The sequence below is a fragment of the Oncorhynchus clarkii genome, chromosome 8 (genome assembly GCF_045791955.1).
Source record: "Oncorhynchus clarkii lewisi isolate Uvic-CL-2024 chromosome 8, UVic_Ocla_1.0, whole genome shotgun sequence".
Taxonomy (NCBI): domain Eukaryota; kingdom Metazoa; phylum Chordata; class Actinopteri; order Salmoniformes; family Salmonidae; genus Oncorhynchus; species Oncorhynchus clarkii.
The window spans coordinates 17,436,798-17,459,598 of NC_092154.1; the positions used below are offsets into that span (position 1 = coordinate 17,436,798).

General features: G+C 41.6%; 1 protein-coding gene across 2 annotated transcripts; it reads right to left on the reverse strand.

The window, feature by feature from the left end:
- Positions 1-417: 417 nt before the first annotated feature.
- LOC139415030 (sorting nexin-14-like) lies at positions 418-22,617 on the reverse strand. Of its 2 annotated transcripts, XM_071162780.1 has the most exons (30): positions 22,406-22,617; positions 22,074-22,224; positions 21,733-21,853; positions 21,350-21,423; positions 21,040-21,118; positions 20,870-20,913; positions 20,660-20,747; positions 20,382-20,466; positions 20,092-20,248; positions 19,797-19,872; positions 19,469-19,513; positions 19,300-19,380; positions 18,827-18,941; positions 18,395-18,550; positions 18,150-18,274; positions 16,244-16,302; positions 15,859-15,885; positions 14,729-14,858; positions 14,200-14,386; positions 13,865-13,948; positions 13,596-13,696; positions 12,960-13,071; positions 12,624-12,664; positions 12,321-12,437; positions 7,730-7,850; positions 5,251-5,415; positions 4,847-4,942; positions 4,472-4,563; positions 4,303-4,359; positions 418-586 (listed from the first exon to the last, which is right to left on the reverse strand). In XM_071162780.1, exons 2-30 carry the CDS (start codon positions 22,208-22,210, stop codon positions 548-550), a joined length of 2,811 nt encoding a protein of 936 aa, XP_071018881.1. In that variant the 5' UTR covers positions 22,211-22,224; positions 22,406-22,617; the 3' UTR covers positions 418-547. The 2 variants fall into 2 exon arrangements, with proteins under 2 accessions (XP_071018881.1, XP_071018882.1); XM_071162781.1 differs by lacking the exon at positions 15,859-15,885.
- Between the last annotated feature and the right edge of the window lie 184 nt (positions 22,618-22,801).

Genomic DNA, 22,801 nt, shown 5'->3' on the forward strand with positions numbered 1-22,801 from the left:
AATTACCACATCCACGGAACACTGCATGGAAAGTATCTCCTTTTCACAGTGGACTAAAACATTATCAGGGCAGAAATGAGACTCCAAGGAGGGAAGGGAGATGGAAATCACATTAGGTCATATGCAGGACACAACCTCATTTTAGAAAACAGAAGCTGACAAACAAATTGAATATGAGAAACAAAACAGGTCTTAGTGCTCAGCTTATTGCTCCAACCTGCTTCTCAGCTGTAAAATGACACAAATGAACCTACAGTTACCATACAAAATACAGAGACTGTTTAAAGACCAATTGAATCTGTCATCTCACTTGGAGAAGGGAAGACATCTAAAATTGACACATCTAAATAAATATGGACCAGTTTGCAGGCAGCAAGGCATTATTATATCCAATAAGTAAAATATTTGACCACCCAGTAAAATCTATAAATATATTTTTATTCATGCATTATTATACATTGGAATGTTGATATATGCTCACAGAGACATTGGAATTTGCTGTATTGCACTTTGGCTCCAGGAAAAGGAAGCAAGCTGTTTTCTAAATTCACTGGTTACTGTCTGCCGACGGCTCCCCTTGTCCCTTCTGAAGAGACAACATACAGTATCAGCAGGGAGGTACACAACCTACATCCTGTTACCGTTCTACTTTCACTTAATTTAGAAATGTCTAAATAGTTTGGAAAAGACATCCGGTTGATTACCCCCTAGTTGAAACACAAAGTGAGTGTTTACTTTCAGGGGCCCTATGGCAGAGAGATGCTTAAGTTAAATACAATATACGGTGCCTTGCTAAAGTATTCAGACCCCTTGGATTTCATTGTGTTACAAAGTGGGATTAAAACAGATATCATTATATTATTTTTGTCAACAATATACTCAAAATACTCTCAAAATGTAAGGAAAATTTTATTTTTTATTAATACAAAATATAACTAAGTTGTTGCATAAGTATTCAGACCCTTTGTTTAGGCAAGCCTAAATTAGTTCAGGAGTAAAATGTGGCTTAACAAATAAAATAAAAAGTTACATCGACTCACTGTGAAATTATAGGGGTTGACATGATTTTTACATGACTAACCCTTCCTTTGTCCCACATACATACAACATCTGTGAGGGCCCTCAGTCAAGTATTGAATTTCAAGCACAGATTCAACTACAAAGACCAGGGAACTTTTTTGAAAGCCTCATAAAAAGGGCCGTGATTGGAAGATGACAATAAAACATCTGACATTGAATATCTCTTTAAGCATGGTCTAGTAATTAATAATTATGCTGTGAATTATACAGTATATTAATAAACCACCCAGACACAGCATGGACTAGTTCAGGGGTCGGCAACCCTGTTCCTGGAGTGCCGCACGTACTGCAGCATTTTGTTCCAACTATGCACCACACTTGACCAACTGAGCTAATTGATCAGTTCAGTGATTACCTAAATTCAAAACACCTGGTCTTCCAGGTTGGTTAAATCAAACGCATAAAGTGCCTGTGGCCCTCCAGGACCAGGGTTGCCCGTCCCTGCTCTAGTTATGCTGTATTAAACGAGCAAGCCACATCAAAGATGCAGTCATCCTTCTGAACTGAGCTGCAGGATAGGAAGGAAACTGCTCAGGGATGTTACCATTAGTGATTTTAAAACAGAAATGGAGTTCATTGGCTGTGATGGCAGAAACTGAGGATGGATCATTGTAGTGACTCCACAATAATGACCTAAATGACAGAGTGAAAAGAACACAAATATACAAAAAAAAAACATGCATCTTGTATGCAACAAGGCACTACAGTAATACTGCAAAAAAAAACATGGCAAAGAATACACTTTTTGGCATAAATGCAAAACCCTACACAACACATCACTGAGTAATTGCCTTCTTATTGTCCAGCATGGTGGTGGCTGCGGCATGGCATGCGTATCAGGATAAAAAGAAACACAGGCTAAATCCTAAAGGAAAACCTGCTTCAGTCTGCTTTACACCAGACACTGGGAGATGAATTCACCTTTCAGCAGGACAATAACATACAACACAAAGCCAAATCTACACTGGAGTTGATTACCAAGAAGACGGTGAATGTGAAGTTACAGTTTTTACGTCAATCTGCTTGAAACACTCAACACTTGAATTGCTGCCTAGCCATGATCCCCAACATCTTGGCAGAGTATGAAGAATATTTACAAGGAAAAATAAAATTGGCAAATATTGAACAATCGTGGTGTGCAAAGCTCTTAGACACTTACCCAAGAAGACTCACAGCTGTTATCGCTCCTGCAGAGTTTCTAACATGTATGGACTCAGGGAGCTGAATACTTATGAAATTACTATATTTTATTTATTACATTTTTATTAATAAAAAAAAAAGGTTGTATTTTTCAGACACTGACAGAGTATTGTGTAGATTGTTGAAAAAATATATAATTAAATCCGTTTTAATCACACTTTGTAACGCAATAAAATGTGAAGAAATCCAAGGGGTCTGAATACTTTTGCAAGACTATCTAAAGCTGTGTTTGGTAACTTTAAATGTATTTGTGTAATACAAGCAAATACACAGTAACATCATTAAGAAACAGAATCTGGCCAGTTTACTTTTAAGAACACAGCTAAGGTTAACGTATAAAGCACAATAATTGCATTGTAGTAAATAGGCATACATATTATGACAAACGTATTACGAATGGTTGCCCTGCATACAGTGGCTTGCAAAAGTATTCACCACCCTTGGCATTTTTCATATTTTGTTGCCTTACAACCTGGAATTAAAATAAATGTTGTGGGGGGGGGTTGTATCATTTGGTTTACACAACATGCCTAGCACTTTGAAGATGCAAAATATTTTTTGTGAAACAAACAAGAAATAAGACAAAAAACTGAAAACTTGAGCTTGCATAACTTTTCACCCCCCCCAAAGTCAATACTTTGTAGAGCCACCTTATGCAGCAATTACAGCTGCAAGTCTCTTGGGGTATGTCTCTATAAGCTTGGAACATCAAGCCACTGGGATTTTTGCCCATTTTTCAAGCTCCAGCTCCTTCAAGTTGGATGGGTTCTGCTGGTGTACAGCAATCTTTAAGTCATACTTCAGATTCTCAATTGGATTAAGGTCTGGGCTTTGACTAGGCCATTCCAATACAGTTAATGTTTCCCCTTAAACCACTCGAGTGTTACTTTGGCAGTATGCTTAGGGTCATTGTCTTCCGTCCCAAGTGAACCTCCGTCCCAGTCTCAAATCTCTGGAAGACTGAAACAGGTTTCCCTCAATAATTTCCCTGTATTTAGCGCCATCCATCATTCCTTCAATTCTGACCAGTTTCCCAGTTCCTGCCAATGAAAAACATCCCCACAGCATGATGTTGCCACCACCATACTTCACTGTAGGGATGGTGTTCTCGGGTGATGAGAGGTGTTGGGTTTGCACCAGACATAGCGTTTTCCTTGATGGCCAAAAACCTATATTTTAGTCTCATCTGATCAGAGTACCTTCTTCAATGTTTGGGGAGTCTCCCACATGCCTTTGGCGAACACCAATTTATTTCTTTAAGCAATGGCCTTTTCTGGCCACTCTTCCGTAAAGCCCAGCTCTGTGGAGTGTACGGCTTAAAGCGGTCCAATACTCCAACAAATTCACCAATCTCCGCTGTGGAGCTTTGCAGCTCCGTCAGGGTTATCTTTGGTCTCTTTGTTGACTCTCTGATTGATGCCCTCCTTGCCTGGTCTGTGAGTTTTGGTGGGCGGCCCTCTCTTGGAAGGTTTGTTGTGCCATATTCTTTCAATTTTTTTATAATGGATTTAATTGTGCTCCGTGGAATGTTCAACGTTTCTGATATTTTTTTATAACCCAACCCTTATCTGTACTTCTCCACAACTTCGTCCCTGACATGTTTGGAGAGCTCCTTGGTCGTCATAGTGCTGCTTGCTTGGTGGTGCCTCTTGCTTACTGGTGTTGCAGACTCTGGGCCCTTTCAGAACAGGTGTATGTATACTGAGATCATGTGACACAGATTGCACACAGGTGGACTTTAACTAACCATGTGACTTCTGAAGGTAATTGGTTGCACCAGGTCTTATTTAGGGGCTTCATAGCAAAGGGGGTGAATACACACACACACCACTTTTAATTTTTTTTTTTAAATAAGTCATTTTTTTCACTTCACCAATTTGGACTATGTTATGTCTGTCCATTACATGAAATCCAAATTAAAATCTATTTAAATTACAGGTTGTAATGCAACAAAATAGGAATAACGCCAAGGGGGATGAATACTTTTGCAAGGCTCTGTATAGCTGATTCTCAGAAGTTTACCTTGCCGAGTTCTGGAAACAGTTCTTCGACAGCAATATCCATCAGAACGTACGTCATCTTAGGGGAGCCAAAATACAGAAACAAGAGGAGAGAAAACAGTTAATATCGCCATGAGACCTTGGCTGCAGAGAAGCTGTTACTTGTCTTCATGTTTGCCTTTTAGCTTTACCTGCTTGTTGAGAAGTGGCTGCTGGAAGCCGTCAAAGAGAAGTCGAATGCCCTCGTACTTGGCCTCCTGTCCAATGCACTTTTCCATAAAGTCTACAAGGTGAAAAGACAGACACAGCAATACTGTACAGCTGAACTGAGGCCAATGTTATCTGCCTTTGCCATTAATGGGACTGATTGGTGAACCTGGAATGTTTCTACAATGGAAAATATCTGGGATAGGAGGAAACTCTAGGATGATCCCAGAGTTTCCGACTTGCAATTCCGAGTTGGATGATCGCTCAAAACAAATTTTTCCCACTCAGAGCAGGTGAATATGGCAAAAGAAAACTACTAAGTAGAGATAATATTAAGTCAGCCAAAGCCTGGGTCTAACCTGGCAGATAATTCATCATCTCTTCAAATGCCTTCTTGGCTCTTCTCTGCTTGTCTCCTGTGGTGCGTTCCTCACTGTTCTCGCAGAACACAGCATCTAAAATTGGGCAGAAAATGTAATTATGAGTTTAGGAGAGCTGGATTAAGTAAGGCAGGACAATCCCAGACCTCAATGGACGTGGGATAACAAACAATATCATGGTGATTGGATTTGGATGAGCACTGAAGTGAAACAGCACATCTACAGTGATTGTATGCTACTCTTAAACTTTGGTGGAGCCTTAAGAAGGAAATAGGAGGGGTTGGGGGAGAATGTCAACAAAACAGGATGCGTTACTGAAGGAACATACACAAGCAACCGCACGCACAAACACACACGGAGAGAGACCAACACACACACAGTACCTCTGAGCATGGTGACGAGAGACACCACACTGTGCTCCTGCAAGATCATCTCTAGTTTGTGTTGAATGTAGCTATCCATGTAGGCCTCGAATGTGTTCTTGAGCAAGATCCGCCCCCCTGACAGGATGTGATGCAACCAGTCTGGCATGTGGAACACGACTCGACCTGTCCATCAAACACAACACCAAACACAATGAAAAGAATCATGACTGGGCAACAGGTGTGTGTCTGACAGTCAGGATAAGCAAACCATCCTAAACACTTTCTATCATGACAAACACTGTGGTGGCCATCACTGGTAGTGCTAAAACTCTGGATTAACTTGCACAAGATGAGCTTTGGACCGAAAGGTCACTGGTTCGAATCCCCGAGCCGACTAGTTGAAAAATATGTCAATGTGCCCTTGAGCAAGTCACTCTGGATAAGAGAGTCTGCTAAATCAGTGTTTCCCAACTCCAGTACCCCCAACAGCACACATTTTTGTTGTAGCCCTGGACAAACACCTGATTCGGCTCATTGTGGGCTTGAGGATTAGTTGACAAGTTGAATCAGGTGAGTTTGTCCGAGGCTACAACAAAAATGTGTGCTGTTGGGGGTATTGGAGGACTATAGTTGGGAAACACTATGCTAAATGACTAAAATGTAAAAATAAAAAGTATATTGGCTGAATCCTATAACAGTTTGTCATATTAGTACACCATTCTGTATACTTCTGGCCCTTCTTTGGACACTGTGTTAACAACCCTCCAGGCAAGCTTCAATGCCATACAACTCTCCTTCCGTGGCTTCCAATTGCTCTTAAATACAAGTAAAACTAAATGCATGCTCAACTGATCGCTACCTGCACCTGCCCGCCTGTCCAACATCACTACTCTGTACGGCTCTGACTTAGAATACGTGGACAACTACAAATACTTAGGTGTCTGGTTAGACTGTAAACTCTCCTTCCAGACCCATATCAAACATCTCCAATCCAAAGTTAAATCTAGAATTGGCTTCCTATTTCACAACAAAGCATCCTTCACTCATGCTGCCAAACATACCCTTGTAAAACTGACCATCCTACCAATCCTCGACTTTGGCGATGTCATTTACAAAATAGCCTCCAATACCCTACTCAACAAATTGGATGCAGTCTATCACAGTGCAATCCGTTTTGTCACCAAAGCCCCATATACTACCCACCATTGCGACCTGTACGCTCTCGTTGGCTGGCCCTCGCTTCATACTCGTCGCCAAACCCACTGGCTCCATGTCATCTACAAGATCCTGCTAGGTAAAGTCCCCCCTTATCTCAGCTCGCTGGTCACCATAGCATATCCCACCTGTAGCACACGCTCCAGCAGGTATATCTCTCTAGTCACCCCCAAAACCGATTCTTTCTTTGGCCGCCTCTCCTTCCAGTTCTCTGCTGCCAATGACTGGAACGAACTACAAAAATCTCTGCAACTGGAAACACTTATCTCCCTCACTAGCTTTAAGCACCAACTGTCAGAGCAGCTCACAGATTACTGCACCTGTACATAGCCCACCTATAATTTAGCCCAAACAACTACCTCTTTCCCTACTGTATTTCATTTATTTTGCTCCTTTGCACCCCATTATTTTTATTTCTACTTTGCACATTCTTCCTTTGCAAATCTACCATTCCAGTGTTTTACTTGCTATATTGTATTTACTTTGCCACCATGGCCTTTTTTTTTGGCATTACCTCCCTTATCTCACCTCATTTGCTCACATCGTATATAGACTTGTTTATACTGTATTATTGACTGTATGTTTGTTTTACTCCATGTGTAACTCTGTGTCGTTGTATGTGTCGAACTGCTTTGCTTTATCTTGGCCAGGTCGCAATTGTAAATGAGAACTTGTTCTCAACTTGCCTACCTGGTTAAATAAAATAAATACAAAATATGTTACAAGCTTTGGCTTTTCCATTTGTTTTGAGGTTGGTCTTTAGCTCGTTATCACGTAGGGCGCACCAATTGCTGTCACCTCGTTAGTCAGTATGTGTTACACCTGTGCTGGTTTCCATCTTGTTAGTGGGAAGGTGTTTCACCTGTGCTGGCCCAAGTGCTATTTAAGAGTGGCTGGCCCAGTGCTCCAGTTGTCTTGATAGATGCAGAGGGTTAACACCTTTAGTTGGTGCTCTCTATTTAGATTTTTAGACAAACAATCCTTTATCTGATTTTGTTTCGCGCCATTAGTTTGGTGTGGGTTTTTCTTTTGTTAGTTTTTTCTTAGGCAAATTTAGTGGGCGCTCATGGTGGGTCTCTTAGGTTCCAGTTGTTGTTGCTAGTCAACTTTCTGTGGACACCCCCATGAGTGTCTTTCAGAACCCCTCCTAAAACCCCACTTGTTTTGGTTGTTGTCAGTGACTCATTGTTTGTTCTCCCTTCTGTTTGAGTGCTGGGGAACATACCACATAGTTCAGTTCTTCTCTGTGAAAGGGAACTACTACTTGTGCCTGGTCACTTACCCATAAACATCATGTAGTCATACATCCCTTCTACCGAGATCATCTCCATAAAGTAGTTCCGGTTATGTGTCTCCAGGGTCTCAAACAGATTAGTATTGTTTTTGTAGAGGTCATTGGAGAGCTAGGGAGATCGGAAGGGACACTATTTTATTGACAGAATGAAAAAATACAACTGTCAAGGCAGTTCTAAGCTACAGGGCAGTCAGTCAAGCCATCTTCTAACATCTTTAATTAGTGGCTTGCAAAAGTATTCATCCCTTTGGCACTTTTCCTATTTTGTTGCCTTACAAGCTGGTATTAAAATTGATTTGTTAGGGGTTTGTCTCATTTGATTTACACAACATACCTACCACTTTGTAGAAGCAAAATATGTTTTTATTGTGATACAAACGAGACAAAAAAAACAAAAAAACTTAAGCGTGCATAACTATTCACCCCCCCAAAATCAATACTTTGTAGAGCCACCTTTTGCAGCAAATACTGCTGCAAGTCTCTTGGGGTATTTGACTCTAAGCTTGGAACATCTAGCCACTGGGATTTTTGCCCATTCTTCAAGGCAAAACTGCTCCAGCTCCTTCAAGTTGGATGGGAATGTACAGCAATCTTTAAGTCATACCACAGATTCTCAATTGGATTGAGGTCTGGCCTTTGGCTAGGCCATTACAAGACATTTAAATGTTTACCCGTAGGCCACTCAAGTGTTGAGTCATTGTCCTGCTGGAAGGCGAACCTCCGTCAAAGTCTCAACTCTCTGGAAGACCGAAACAAGTTTCCCTCAAGAATTCCCCTGTATTTAGCGCCATCCATCATTCCTTCAATGCTGACCAGTTTCCCAGTCCCTGCTGATGAAAAACACCCTCGCAGCATGATGCTGCCACCACCATGCTTCACTGTGGGGATGATATTCTCGGGGTGATAAGGTGTTGGGTTTGCACCAGACATAGCGTTTTCCTTGATGGTCAAAAATCTCAATTTTAGTCTCATCTGACCAGAGTACCTTCTTCCATATATTTGGGGAGTCTCCCACATGTCTTTTGGCAAACACCAAATGTGTTTGCTTAAAGAAAAAAATAAGCAATGGCTTTTTTCTGGCCACTCTTCCGTAAAGCCCAGCCCTGTGGACTGTACGGCTTAAACTGGTCCTGTGGACAGATACTCCAATCTCCGCTGTGGAGCTTTGCAGCTCCTTCAGGGTTATCTTTGGTCTCTTTGTTGTCTCTCTGATTGATGACCTCCTTGCCTGGTCTGTGAGTTTTGGTGGGCGGCCCTCTACAATGGATTTAATTGTGTTCTGTGGGATGTTCAAAGTTTGATATTTTTTTATAACCCAACCCTCATCTGTACTTTTCCACAACTTTGTCCCTGACCTGTTTGGAGAGCTCCTTGGTCGTTATAGTGCTGCTTGCTTGGTGGTGCCTCTTTCTTAGTGGTGTTGTAGACTCTCAGGACTTTCAGAACAGATGTATGTATACTGAGATCATGTGACAGATCATGTGACACTTAGATTGCACACAGGTGGACTTGGTTGCACCAGATCTTATTTAGGGGCTTCATAGCAAAGGGGTGAATACATATGCACGCACCACTTTTACATTTTTGGGGGATTAAGGTCTGGGGAGTTTCTTAGCAATGGACCCAAAATATCTATGTTTTGTTCCCCGAGCCACTTAGTTATCACTTTTGCCTTATGGCAAGGTGCTCCATCATGCTGGAAAAGGCATTGTTCGTCACCAAACTGTTCCTGGATGGTTGGGAGAAGTTGCTCTTGGAGGATGTGTTGGTACCATTCTTTATTCATGGCTGTGTTCTTATGCAAAATTGTGAGTGAGCCCACTCCCTTGGCTGAGAAGCAACCCCACACATGAATGGTCTCAGGATGCTTTACTGTTGGCATGACACAGGACTGATGGTAGCGCTCACCTTGTCTTCTCTGGACAAGCTTTTTTCCAGATGCCCCAAACAATCGGAAAGAGGAAATGAGAAAATGACTTTACCCCAGTCTTCAGCAGTCAAATCCCTGTACCTTTTGCAGAATATCAGTCTGTCCCTGATGTTTTTCCTGGAGAAAAGTGGCTTCTTTGCTGCCCTTCTTGACACCAGGCCATCCTCCAAAAGTCTTCACCTCACTGTGCATGCAGATGCACTCACACCTGCCTGCTGCCATTCCTGAGCAAGCTCTGTACTGGTGGTGCACTGATCCCGCAGCGGAATCAACTTTAGGAGACAGTCTTGGCGCTTGCTGGACTTTCTTGGGCGCCCTGAAGCCTTCTTCACAATAATTGAACCGCTCTCCTTGAAGTTCTTGATGATCCGATAAATGGTTGATTTAGGTGCAATCTTACTGGCGGCAATATCCTTGCCTGTGAAGCCCTTTTTGTGCAAAGCAATGATGACGGTATGTGTTTCCTTGCAGGTAACCATGGTTGACAGAGGAAGAACAATGATTCCAAACACCACCCTCCTTTTGAAGCTTCCAGTCTGTTATTCGAACTCAATCAGCATGACAGAGTGATCTCCAGCCTTGTCCTCATCAACACTCACACCTGTGCTAACGAGAGAATCCCTGACATGATGTCAGCTGGTCCTTTTGTGGCAGGGCTGAAATGCAGTGGAAATGTTTTTTGGGGGATTCAGTTCATTTGCATGGCAAAGAGGGACTTTGCAATAAATTGCAATTCATCTTATCACTCTTCATAACATTCTGGAATATATGCAATTTGCCATCATACAAACTGAGGCAGCAGACTTTGAAAATTAATATTTGCGTGTCATTCTCAACTTTTGGCCACGACTGTACATATCAAAAGTCTGTTCTTCTTCCAAAAGTGATAAACCCTGGAATGACCGGAACAGTCATGGTTTATGTTTTTGGGAAGGAGTGTGTAAAGATTTATCGTTCTGACATATTTGAAGTCGGAAGTTTACATACACTTAGGTTAGAGTCATTAAAACTTGTTTTTCAACCACTCCACAAATGTCTTGTTAACAAACTATAGTTTTGGCAAGTCGGTTAGGACATCTACTTTGTGCATGACACCAGTCATTTTTACAACAATTGTTTAACAGAGATTATTTCATGTATAATTCACTGTATCACAATTCCAGTGGGTCAGAAGTTTACATACACTAAGTTGACTGTGCCTTTAAACAGCTTGGAAAATTGCAGAAAATGATGGCATGGCTTTAGAAGCTTCTGGTAGGCTAATTGACATAATTTGAGTCAATTGGAGGTGTACCTGTGGATGTATTTCAAGGCCTATCTTCGAACTTTGCTTGACATCATGGGAAATCAAAAGAAATCAGCCAAGACCTTAGAAAATAAATTGTAGACCTCCACAAGTCTGGTTCATCCTTGGGAGCAATTTCCAAATGCCTGAAGGTACCACGTTCATCTGTACAAACAATAGTACGCAAGTATAAACACCATGGGACCACGACACCATGGGACCACGCAGTCGTCATACTGCTCAGGAAGGAGACGTGTTCTGTCTCCTAGAGATGAACGTACTTCGGTGTGAAAAGTGCAAATCAATCCTAGAACAACAGCGAAGGACCTTGAAGATGCTGGAGGAAATAGGTACAAAAGTATCTATATCCAGAGTAAAACGAGTCCTATATCGACATAACCTGAAAGGCCGCTCAGCAAGGAAAAAGCCACTGCTCTATAACCACCATAAAAAAGCCAGACTAAGGTTTGCAACTGCACATAGGGACAAAGATCGTACTTTTTGGAGAAATGTCCTCTGGTCTGATGAAACAAAAATAGAACTGTTTGGCCATAATGACCATTGTTATGTTTGGAGGAAAAGGGGGAGGCTTGCAAGCTGAAGAACACCATCCCAACCGTGAAGTAAGGGGGTGGCAGCATCATGTTGTGGGGGTGCTTTAATACAGGAGGGACTGGTGCACTTCACAAAATAGATGGCATCATGAGGGAGGAACATTATGTGGATATATTGAAGCAACATCTCAAGACATCAGTCAGTAAATTAAAACTTGGTCGCAAATGGGTCTTCCAAATGGACAATGACCCCAAGCATACTTCCAAAGTTGTGGCAAAATGGCTTAAGAACAACGAAGTCATGGTATTTGAGTGGCCATCACAAAGCCCTGACCTCATATAGAAGATTTGTGGGCAGAACTGAAAAAGTTCTGCTACCAAATACTAATTGAGTATGTAAACTTCTGACCCACTGGGAATGTGATGAAAGAAATTAAAGCTGAAATAAATCACTCTACTATTATTCTGACATTTCACATTCTTAAAATAAAGTGGTGATCCTAACTGACCTAAAACAGGGATTCTTACAAGGATTAAATGTCAGGAATTGTGAAAATAAAAGGTCAAATAAAGTGAGAACATCCTGGCAGAGAGCAGGGGTAAGGAGGTAATCAGTGACTAAGGCTGTCCACTCAGGCAGGATATATCCCTACATATAGCTAAGCTGGATGGGAGGGGTGTACATAGTGTTTCCACTGTGAAGTATGTATAGGCCAAGTGGACAGATGGGGAGTTTTGCACAGTGATTTTAACTTAGGTAAAACCAGGGAATTTGGGGAAAGTTTCGGGAATTTTGCAACCGTAGCTGACCTTGTTGTACTCAGCAGTAGAGCTGAGGGTGGTCAGCTCAGGCCTGCTGGATTTGACTTTGGGAGATTCACAAGAGTTGAAGAAGGACTGGATGAAAGGCTCTAGGTTCTGTCCTTTCTGGCAGGCAGAGGAAAAACAGACACAACATCATGATTAATATCACACCACTGAGCTGGGAGGTCTGCAACACCATTGTCTGATCATATATTCTTTATTTAAGAGTGAAATAATTTCAGTGACTAACTACAGTATATCCCAAGAGATATTCTACTATTAAAATCCCATTGGATAAATGCCTCTTACCTCTTTTATAATTTTTCCAGGGACAGACCTGAATATTTTACCTGAGAAGGAATACAATCAATTTGTCAACACAGCTACACATGATGCTACATAGCTAATCCACAATGAATTTCTCCTATATTTCTCTATGGCATCTTTAGGCCTCCTTGTATGAATGTGTGGGTTTTTAAGTATGCATCCCAATTGGCACCCTATTCCCTACACATTGCATACCTATTATGCTCTGGTCAAAAGTAGTGCACTATATGGGAAATAGGGTGCCATTTGGGATACATACAACCTATGAATTGTTAGTGCTCCTTGTGTTATACATAAGTGTTATTTGATGCGCCATACCCAGGTTTACATCAGGCATCATCTTGTCCATGAACTGAGTCTCCATGCTGTGAGGTGACAGGAAGTCTGCCAACAGCTGACTGTTACTCAACTCTGGGTGCTGCAGCAGTCTCTGTTTACAACACAGACATGTATTATAGTAGTTTCGATTTCATAGAACTGTATAGGTACTACAGTTACTGTACACTACAGAGCAATAGGCCTACGTACACAGTGTATATAACATTAAGAACACCTTCCTAATATTGAGATGCACCCCCCTTTGCCCTCAGAACAGCCTCAATTCATTAGGGCATGGACTCGACAAGGTGTCGAAAGCATTCCACAGGGATGCTGGCCCATGTTGACTCCAATGCTTCCCACATTTGTGTCAAGTCAGCTGGATGTCCTTTGGGTGGTGGACCATTCTTGATACACACAGGAAACTGTTGTGCCTGAAAAACCTAGCAGCGTTGCAGGTCTTGGCACAAACTGGTGCACCTGGCACCTACTACTATAACCTTCTTAAACCGGTCTCCTCCCCTTCATCTACACTGATCGAAGTAGATTTAACAGGTGACATCAATAAGGGATCATAGCTTTTACCTGGTCAGTCTATATCATGGAAAGAGCCGTTCATAATGTTTGTAGGAATACCTGCAAATACTCCTCAAATTCTTCCCTCTTTGATGATAGGAACTCATAGTTTTTTGGTCCTATAATTCTTTTCGAAGGGAGCTGTGCATCTGCAAATGAGCCTGTGCAACAACAAAAAACAAGTTAAAAACTACCAGTGACACATATAAAATGTAAAAAAAGGTAACGGAAGCTCACATCTACTAACCACAGGACTTCAGAGATGACAAAGCCAAACATGTATACTTCCCCTGAAGAAATGTGTGAGAAAGTACACAATGTCGTCTTACCGTGGAACTCTGTGAGTTTATTTTCTAGAACGTAGAATTCCATGTATCGTCTGAAGATGGACCAGGCCTCTGTTTCATGTCCCACTGAAACAGAAAAAAAATCGCTCAAGAATCAACACAATTGAAAACCAACATCAATACTGCAGTTTTATATTTCCCCCAATTCCCACACACATAATTCATAGAACACATATTTAGTGCATACTAAATAGCACCCTATTCCGTACAAAGTACACTACTTTTGACCAGGGCCATCTGATCAAAAGTAGTGTACTGTGTAGGGAATAGGGTGGCATTTGGGACTTTAACATAAACAGCTCTAGCCGTGCCCTCACCTTCCTTCATGTCATTGCGTTCCACGTCGATGCAGAACACGGGGACCCTCTCCTTCTTCACCTCGTCTTCGTAGAAGTCAATATAGGGGATGGTGATGCTCCAGGCTGACAAGTTCCTCAGGACTCCTGGAGTACTAGCTGCCTCCACAGGGGAGTCATCCTCCATCACCATAGTCGCTTCCTCAACCTGCAACACAACATGGGATGTCAAAAAGGCACTTCATATAATTAATTAAAATTCCTTTATTTGTATGGCATGTTCAATGATGTGTTAGAGTGTGAAAATTCAAGAACGATATTGGAATTGGAAATAATTGTTGTGTGATACTTTAAAGTGTTATCCCCGGAGTGTATTTTTTGAAAACTGTACTTACTACTAAAGTAACTGACAATTCAATCAAAATCACTATGGAAACCCAGCCTGTGGTTACAATATGCAGGAATAGAAATCCCCCATTCATATGCATGGTGGAGGATGGGGATGTGATCATAGTTTCGGTGTCAGTGTTCGTTTTGGGGGAGTTCTCACCGCTTCATCTTCAGCGTCGACCATGGAGTACGGTAGCATCGCCCCCTCCATGGTGGTGCTCTTGAAGACGCCTTTGATTTTGCTGCCGATCCGGCTGATCCCAAACGTCTCCCCTCGTTTTGAGACGATCCTTCACAGGCACACACGAACACAGAAGTGAACACACACCAGGAAATTGAATGCCAGACAGGCAGCTGTGTGAAACTGCATGTGTTGTTGCTGTCAACAGTTGATGCCACTTATCCAAACATCTGCTGTTAATGCAGCGATGCCTCAAATGGTGCTATGCAGATCAAAATAATTCAAAATGCTGCAAAGATGTTGAAACTATAAGTCCAAAGACAAAATGCCATGCTGAGTTCCAAATCCAAACATGAACAAACAAAGAGAGCACACATTATGAAAGGATACACATTCTACTAATGCCAAGCAGACAGATGAGAACAGATGCACTCAAGCAATGAGAGGTAGTTTGTAGTTGTGTACAGGAGTCCATGCTTACAGACTGAGGCTCACATCTAGCCATATGTCAGTAAAGGTGGTTAGAATGTTGGATGAGCAACTTAGTGCAAACCAAATATTAGGGACAAGAAGGGAAGGTTGAAGAGGTGAAATTGAGGCCCTCCAACGCTGTCCCGACAAGGAGATCTGGCGTCCATTATACACAAGAGAACTATGGGCGCTCACACAAGACATGGATAGACCATTAGAGAAACAGTATGAGAGGAGATTAGTTATGGGGCCATGGGAAACCCCATATTTCTCCTCTTCCTCCATTCTGTGGCTCGAGTTCAACGCCAAAACTAGAAATTAAAATACTATTCAAAGCACCTGCTACCTTGAATGTTCAACAATTATTCAACTGAATAAAAACAATTACATATAACCCCGACTCTTGTTCAGTTACAGCAATACAAGGTAAAGAGCAAGTCTTAACAAAAACAACAAACGCTAGCTTGCAAAAGCCCACTGAAGAAAAGTGCTTATTGCCCCACAATACTTTTTCTACAGCACATTTTGGTTCCATTCACTACAGTCTGGGCTAATTATATCTGGCATGCAGCAAACTCAATGGCAGTCGGCAGCAGGACATTAACCTGGTCTGCATCATTTCCCAAACACATACTCACCTCATATCATCCACACTCAGACTATTCCTGGAATAACAGCAAGATAAACAGCATAAGCCCACAGCTACAGGCTTCAAATAGTACAATATAGCTTCAGTGCAATCGTTTGAGGTGGGCGTAAACAGGCCTATGTTAACAAGACGCCACCCTAATGTGGAGTCTTGGCTGAGAAGTAAAGATGCACGGTGTAGAAATAGCCATTGAAACTACACTTAACACTTCTGTTATGAAGAAGATGAAAGCTCTCCAATAAAGTCTCTATTTAGATGCAAAGAGAAAATGTGTGTATATGAGTGAGTGAAAATAAAGAACACTAAACACTTCAGCTTAGAAGAATATTACACCTCTTTCTAATGTCACAGTCATTGCCATCAGGAGCACAAACCTGTTCATTCTGGAGTCCCTTTTTGGAGAGACTGCCCCCATCAGCAGGTATCTGAAATACTGCAGATAGAGTTATGAATGGGAAAAATATGATCAGTTAGTCAACTTGCTTTTGTATATTGAAACGTTCACTTTGTCATTGTATCATGTTCTGGCTCGTTGTAGGATAATTCCATTGAAGGCGATTAGATTAGGGTGTATGGTTTATGTCCACATAGAAAGTACAGGTTGCGTCCCAATAATCTCTCTTTTTCCAGAAATGTGCACTTGTTCACTTCCCTTCATGGATTAGAAATTAAAATGACAGTTGAAGTCCGAAGTTTACATACAGTCAAATACATTTAAACTCAGTTTTTCACAATTCCTGACATTTAATCCAAGTAAAAATCCCCTGTCTTAGGTCAGTTAGGATCACCACTTTGTTTTAAGAATGTGAAATGTCAGAATAATAGTAGAGAGAATGATTTATTTCAGCTTTAATTTCTTTCATCACATTCCCAGTGGGTCAGAAGTTTACATACACTCAATTAGTATTTGGTAGCATTGCCTTTAAAATGTTTAACTTGGGTCAAACATTATGGGTAGCCTTCCACAAGCTTCCCACAATAAGTTGGGTGAATTTTGGCCCATTCCCCCTGACAGAGCTGGTGTAACTGAGTCAGGTTTGTAGGCATCCTTGCTCGCACACGCTTTTTCAGTTCTACCCACAAATTTTCTATATGATTGAGGTCAGGGCTTTGTGATGGCCACTCAAATACTTTGACTTTGTTATCCTTAAGCCATTTTTACACAACTTTGGAAGTATGTTTGGGGTTATTGTCCATTGGGAAGACCCATTTGCAACCAAGCTTTAACTTACTGACTGGTGTCTTGCGACGTTGATTCAATATATCCACATAATTTCCGTTCCTCATGATGCCATCTATTTTGAGAAGTGCACCAGTCCCTCCTGCAGCAAAGCACCCCCACAACACGATGCTGCCACCCCCGTGCTTCACGGTTGGGATGGTGTTCTTCGGCTTGCAAGCCTCCACCTTTTTCCTCCAAATATAACGATGGTCATTTGGGCCAAACAGTTCTACTTTTGTTTCATCAGACCAGAGGACATTTATACAAAAAATACGATCTTTGTCCCCATATGCAGTTGCAAACCATAGTCTGGCTTTTTTATGGCGGTTTTGGAGCAGTGGCTTCTTCCTTGCTGAGCGGCCTTTCAGATTATGTCGATATAGGACTCGTTTTACTGTGGATAAAGATACTTTTGTACCTGTTTACTCCAGCATCTTCACAAGGTCGTTTGCTGTTGTTCTGGGATTGAGTTGCACTTTTCGCATCAAAGTACGTTCATCTCTAGGAGACAGAACGCGTCTCCTTCCTGAGCGGTATGAAGGTTGCGTGGTCCCATGGTGTTATTACTTGCATACTATTGTTTGTACAAATGAACCTTCAGGCGTTTGGAAATTGCTCTCAAGGATGAACCAGACTTGCGCAGGTCTACAATTTTTTTCTGAGGTCTGGCTGATTTCTTTTGATTTTCCCATGATGTCAACCAAAGAGGGACTGAGTTTGAAGGTAGGCCTTGATATACATCCACAGGTTCTTGAAATATATCCTCCTATTGACTCAAATTATGTCAATTAGCCTATCAGAAGCTAAAGCCATGAGATCATTTTCTGGAATTTTCCAAGCCGTTTATAGGCACAGTGTTTGGAAAAAACAAGTTTTAATGACTCCAACCTAAGTGTATGTAAACTTTCGAGATGGAAACTCCCTCTAGCCGAAGCCTACTTGACCATTACAATGTTTTAAAATGTGTGGGCAGTAGTGAACGAGCGCAAACTTCAGGAAGTAGGTAAGATCATTGGGATTCAACCAGAGAGTAGTGTCAGTGCATGGCTGGGGCTCACCCCATCGCTGTGGCAGAACATGGGGGTGAAGACATTCTCCAGCAGGGACAGGACATGCTCGTAGGCCTCAAACAGGCAGCGCATAGTCTGCAGCTTCACCACTCCCTCGTACGGCCCCTCTGCAACTAAAACAAGATACATGTTTTTAAAGGTTTATGGACTTCCAGAAAAGAGCACATCTCACATCACACTGTGTTAAATGATTGTGGTAAAATTGTGAGCACCAAGTCACTACCACAGCTTACTGTTTCGTATTTCCTCAACGATGAAGCGGTCAAAACTGATCTTGTCGATACTCTCCTCCAAGCAGTAGGTCTCGTAGACATGCTGCACCTCACCATGCAGACGCTGCAGCTCAGCTTCACTCAGCTCTGGACACAGGATCTTATCATTGAACTCCTCTGTAATACCATGAAGGAGAAGTGGATGAATGCTGTTAGTGTTACCAGATTGATCTATGCTTTATAAAACTTTCAAATTCAAAAACTTAACTGAAAATAAGTGGGGTTGTGTAGTACCTCTCTAAATATCACTGGCTTGACTATGGTTATTATATATGTCCTCCTGGACTTACATTAAATGGATCTTTGATGAATTTATATAAATGCCTCTCAATAGAGCAGTATGCAGGAAAGACCTTACAGCCTCGTATGAGGTTCTATGAGATTTGTCCTTACCCACGGTGAGTAAGAACTGGAGCACGTGCACGGCTCCCTCCTGCTTTAGGAAGTTCATGAAGCGGAACAGAAGGTCCTGCTGCTCCCGAATCTCCTTCAGCTCCAGCTTCAGCACCTGGGAAACCAGATGGCAGGAGGAAAGACAGAGTTCAGCAGCTGTGTGTGCTCCCTAAATGGCACCCTGTTCCCTTTATAGTCAACTACTTTTGAACAGGGCCCATAGAGCCCATAGTAATGCACTATATAGGGAATAGGAGGCCATTTGGAACACATCCTGTGTTTGTCCATGCAAAACTCTACCAATATTTAATTTATCAATCTCTTCCCTTTTTTGTGTATTCTGTATAAGTTAATTAACTACCTTTCTCATTGTGCTTGTAATGGCTGATAGGGTACTGTACATACAATTAATTGGTCAGTGGACTGGATATGTGGGTAACAAGGGCTTTCTGTGCCCAAGACTAAGTACTTACAGATGTCTTCTTGGTACGAGGGTCAGCGTATTTCTGCAGGAATGGAACCAGGCTAGATGGTGGCTCCATGGCCGGCTCAGACTGGGAAAACAATTTGAGGAATGAATCACAAATGCACGACTGCATGATGCTTCCACTAGAAGATTGGTAAAATGTGCAATTTACTTACTGGAGTGTCATCAACGAATATTAGCACCATGTGGTTCACAGTATCCTGAAAAGCAACAGGAGGAATGCATCAGTATGATGGAATGTGTCAACCACCACAGTTACATTGCTAAAATTCCAGTTCTAAAATGTTCTGCTCGTTCATGCATTTCATTGATACAATCTTAATGCAGAGAGTTCTGAGTTTGTATAATTGGCCCATTCACTTGATTCTGCTCCTTTGAAAAACAAGGCTTGCTCAGCGCAAAGCTGTTCTTGCACGAGTCATGTGAATGGCCTTTAGCTTCTACACCCTCTATCACTAAGAACACATACATCATCATACTTACAGGATCAGCCATGAAGTCCATGATGGGGAGGAACACAGAGCCTACCAGGATCTCTTGCATCAGCACAGCTAGAGATCTGACAAAGAGTAAGACACAGGATTCCAATTGCCTTGGTTCAAAAATAAATGTTTTTCTTTCCCTTCAACAGGTACACGGTCTCTGGCTGTGTTCCAAATGGCATCCTTTTCCCTTTATACGACACTACTTTTGCCCTATGGGCCCTGGTCAAAAGTAGTGCACAATACAGGGGGTAGGGTGCCATTTGGGATGTAACTGTCTGGTTGATTTGGCCTACCTGCAGTCAGTGGCTTTGGGAGGCATGAGATAGGCAAATAGCATCTTTGTCACCTTCCTGAGATAACGCAGCTCATCTTTGCGACTATGCAGGGCAAAATGTAAGTCAGGGCCATACTCAACCAGAGCAGCCTGCTGCAATCCCTCAGTGTTCTTCACTGAAACACACACAAACACACACACACAGTATTAAGCCTTGCACAGTCAGTGCACATTTAGTTCTCTACTGAACAACATCTTGCAGTGCAGAAACTTACTGCAATTTGTGTTACCAATCTATAGAAAATAAACCTTTTTGTTTGGCCTTTGCAATTATTTCAACGTGCTTCATGGCTGCTTTCATCATTTTGCCAGAAATAACTGAGGGGACATCAACCTGTATGAAACATTTTCACAGTTAGTGTAAAGCCTGAGTACATTAACAATGTATTAACCATAATCAGCAATATGTGGACCCTTGAAAAAGAGAGAGACTCTGGGTCTCAATGGTCTTTTCCTGGTTAAATAAAGGTTCAAAAAAAAAAAAAAAAGGCATACATAACTTAAATCGACTGAGAGCTATGCATCACCTTCTGAGCGCGTCGAACTAACACAGATGCAAAGAACCGAAAGGTCATTCTCAGTTCATCTACACATGCCTCATCATCTGTGATGTTCCTGTCATGTAAAGAAAAGCATAATGAAATATGCATTCACACTTCCCTCTCCACAGAACAGGGAAGTCTGTTCAAAATTGTTCAACTGTTCCACAGTTCAAAACTGTGGTAGAATCTACTCACCGGTACCAGGGATATACAAAATTCTCTAGAACCAACTCGAGCACCTACGGGCCAAACGATAATACAAAATGGATTTCCTGATTTGGACAATAAAGACATTGACTGATTGACAATCTGTTATAATTGTGATTTCTAATCAACATCCTATTTAAAATGACCCATTGCAATACCTCAGACATGGAAGCATCCACTTTAGAGTAGACTTTCAAGTCCAACCATGGCTGATAGTTTTCTAGGAGTAATGTTGGCCTGTGAAGGACAACATATTTCAATAGTGATGTGAAAAAGAAGCACCGACTCAGTGTCCACTAGGTGGCAGATTAACTCTGCCAAATCCTTCTTTGACTTTTACTAATCAATCAATGCCACTGCTGTTCATTGATGCTCAATACAAGGTTCCATTCATTCGCCATACATGTAAACATGACATTTGGTCTGTTCTCCATTTGTGCTAGGCTTATATTGAGTGGTCTGACATACCTGTGACGTTTGCACTTTACTTTCCCACACACTGCACAGCTGTGTCCCAATGGAAACAGCTCCTGTTGCTCTTGCTGGTGGAAGAATAGATAGGGAGACCCTGTAGCTACAACACTTGTCACTTACTTTTGGATATCCCACTGACTAATGAGAAATTACCAACTGTTTACAGAAACATAATAAGCAACTCTATTACAAAACACTGCATTGCCCTCTGACTATTGGGTCATATTAATTATGGCACACTGAAGGAAAACATTTACAACAAAAAACTACAACGAGTGTTTAGTTCAGGAGGTTGTCCCTCCGTTTCAATCTGTATTCTTCCATTTGGTGCATAGTGAACATGACCCTTGTACTTCAGGTATTTGGAATGTGCTTACTTTGTTCTTGGGCTTTATGGTGTACAGGATGTTGGGCAGGAGTGATTCTGGACCGAGGGAGCAATAGAACGTAATCACTCCAGCCAGGAAGGACCAAAACACCATCAGAATGTGAAGATACCTAGAATAACCAGGTCAGACACATAGATGTCTAATACCTCAACTGAAAAAAAATGAAATATTCTGAAAGAATGAGTATAGACTGGATGCTATACTGACTTTTCCCCCGACAGTTCTGAATTGAGCAAGATAACCGTTTTAACTACTTCAGATTACATGAGCATAAGGTATAACATTTGTAATTTATTCAAAAATAGACCTTGTTTGTCCACAAAACCTACCTATTAAGAAGTATAGTTAATGACAGCATGAAAACCAGAAGAAAGCAAAAGACAGGATATTGACGTCCAACTTCCCTCAAGACATCAATTTGCAGTCCTTGCTTCAGGCTCTCCAGATAAACTCGAATACATTCCATTTTACAAATGTGATCTGTTGAAGACGTGAACATTGTATTTACTCACGCTTGCGTGAAAGATGTAGCTAGCAAGTTAGTTACATGGATAGCCTACTATTTGAAGTAATAAAGTTACCAGCAAAAAGTAACAGCACACCAGCTACAATTTACTTAAATTATCAAGGGGCACGCGACATTAACTTGCTGGCTACTTACAAATGAGTAATCCAGGCAGCTAGTTCTACTTCAGACAGCGAACCATGTTATAATTTTGTGTCAGTTTCAGATAGAAGAAAGTATAGCTAACTATGTCTTCATTTTAATTGTAGCTAGCTGGTGTTATTTCCTATGCCAGAAAGCGTTGTTTATTTCCTTGACAGATCGACTGTTTCTTTAATCCTACAGTCGTCACTTCCGGCTCTAATCCTCGCCACTAGTAGAAAGGCGCAGCAGAACAGGGTTCGAAGGATAGGAAATGCGACTGGGAAATCTTTAGTACCAGTAGTCTTTAGTTGTATTAGCGTTCATATTTTCTGTAACGTTTGTTAATAATCCCCTTATTATTTATAGTGAAAATTCTGGCATTTCCAATTAAACTCGTAGTTTTGATAG

What these genes read in the sequence shown, in the direction of transcription:
- LOC139415030 (XM_071162780.1), bottom strand. Translation starts at nt 22,210, where the DNA reads ATGGAATGTATTCGAGTTTATCTGGAGAGCCTGAAGCAAGGACTGCAA. An exon ending in GTAAAGTGCAAACGTCACAG is followed by an intron (nt 21,119 to 21,349) that starts GTATGTCAGACC and finishes TGTCCTTCACAG; the next exon opens with GCCAACATTACTCCTAGAAA. An exon ending in CCAGTTCTTACTCACCGTGG is followed by an intron (nt 18,551 to 18,826) that starts GTAAGGACAAAT and finishes ATGGTATTACAG; the next exon opens with AGGAGTTCAATGATAAGATC.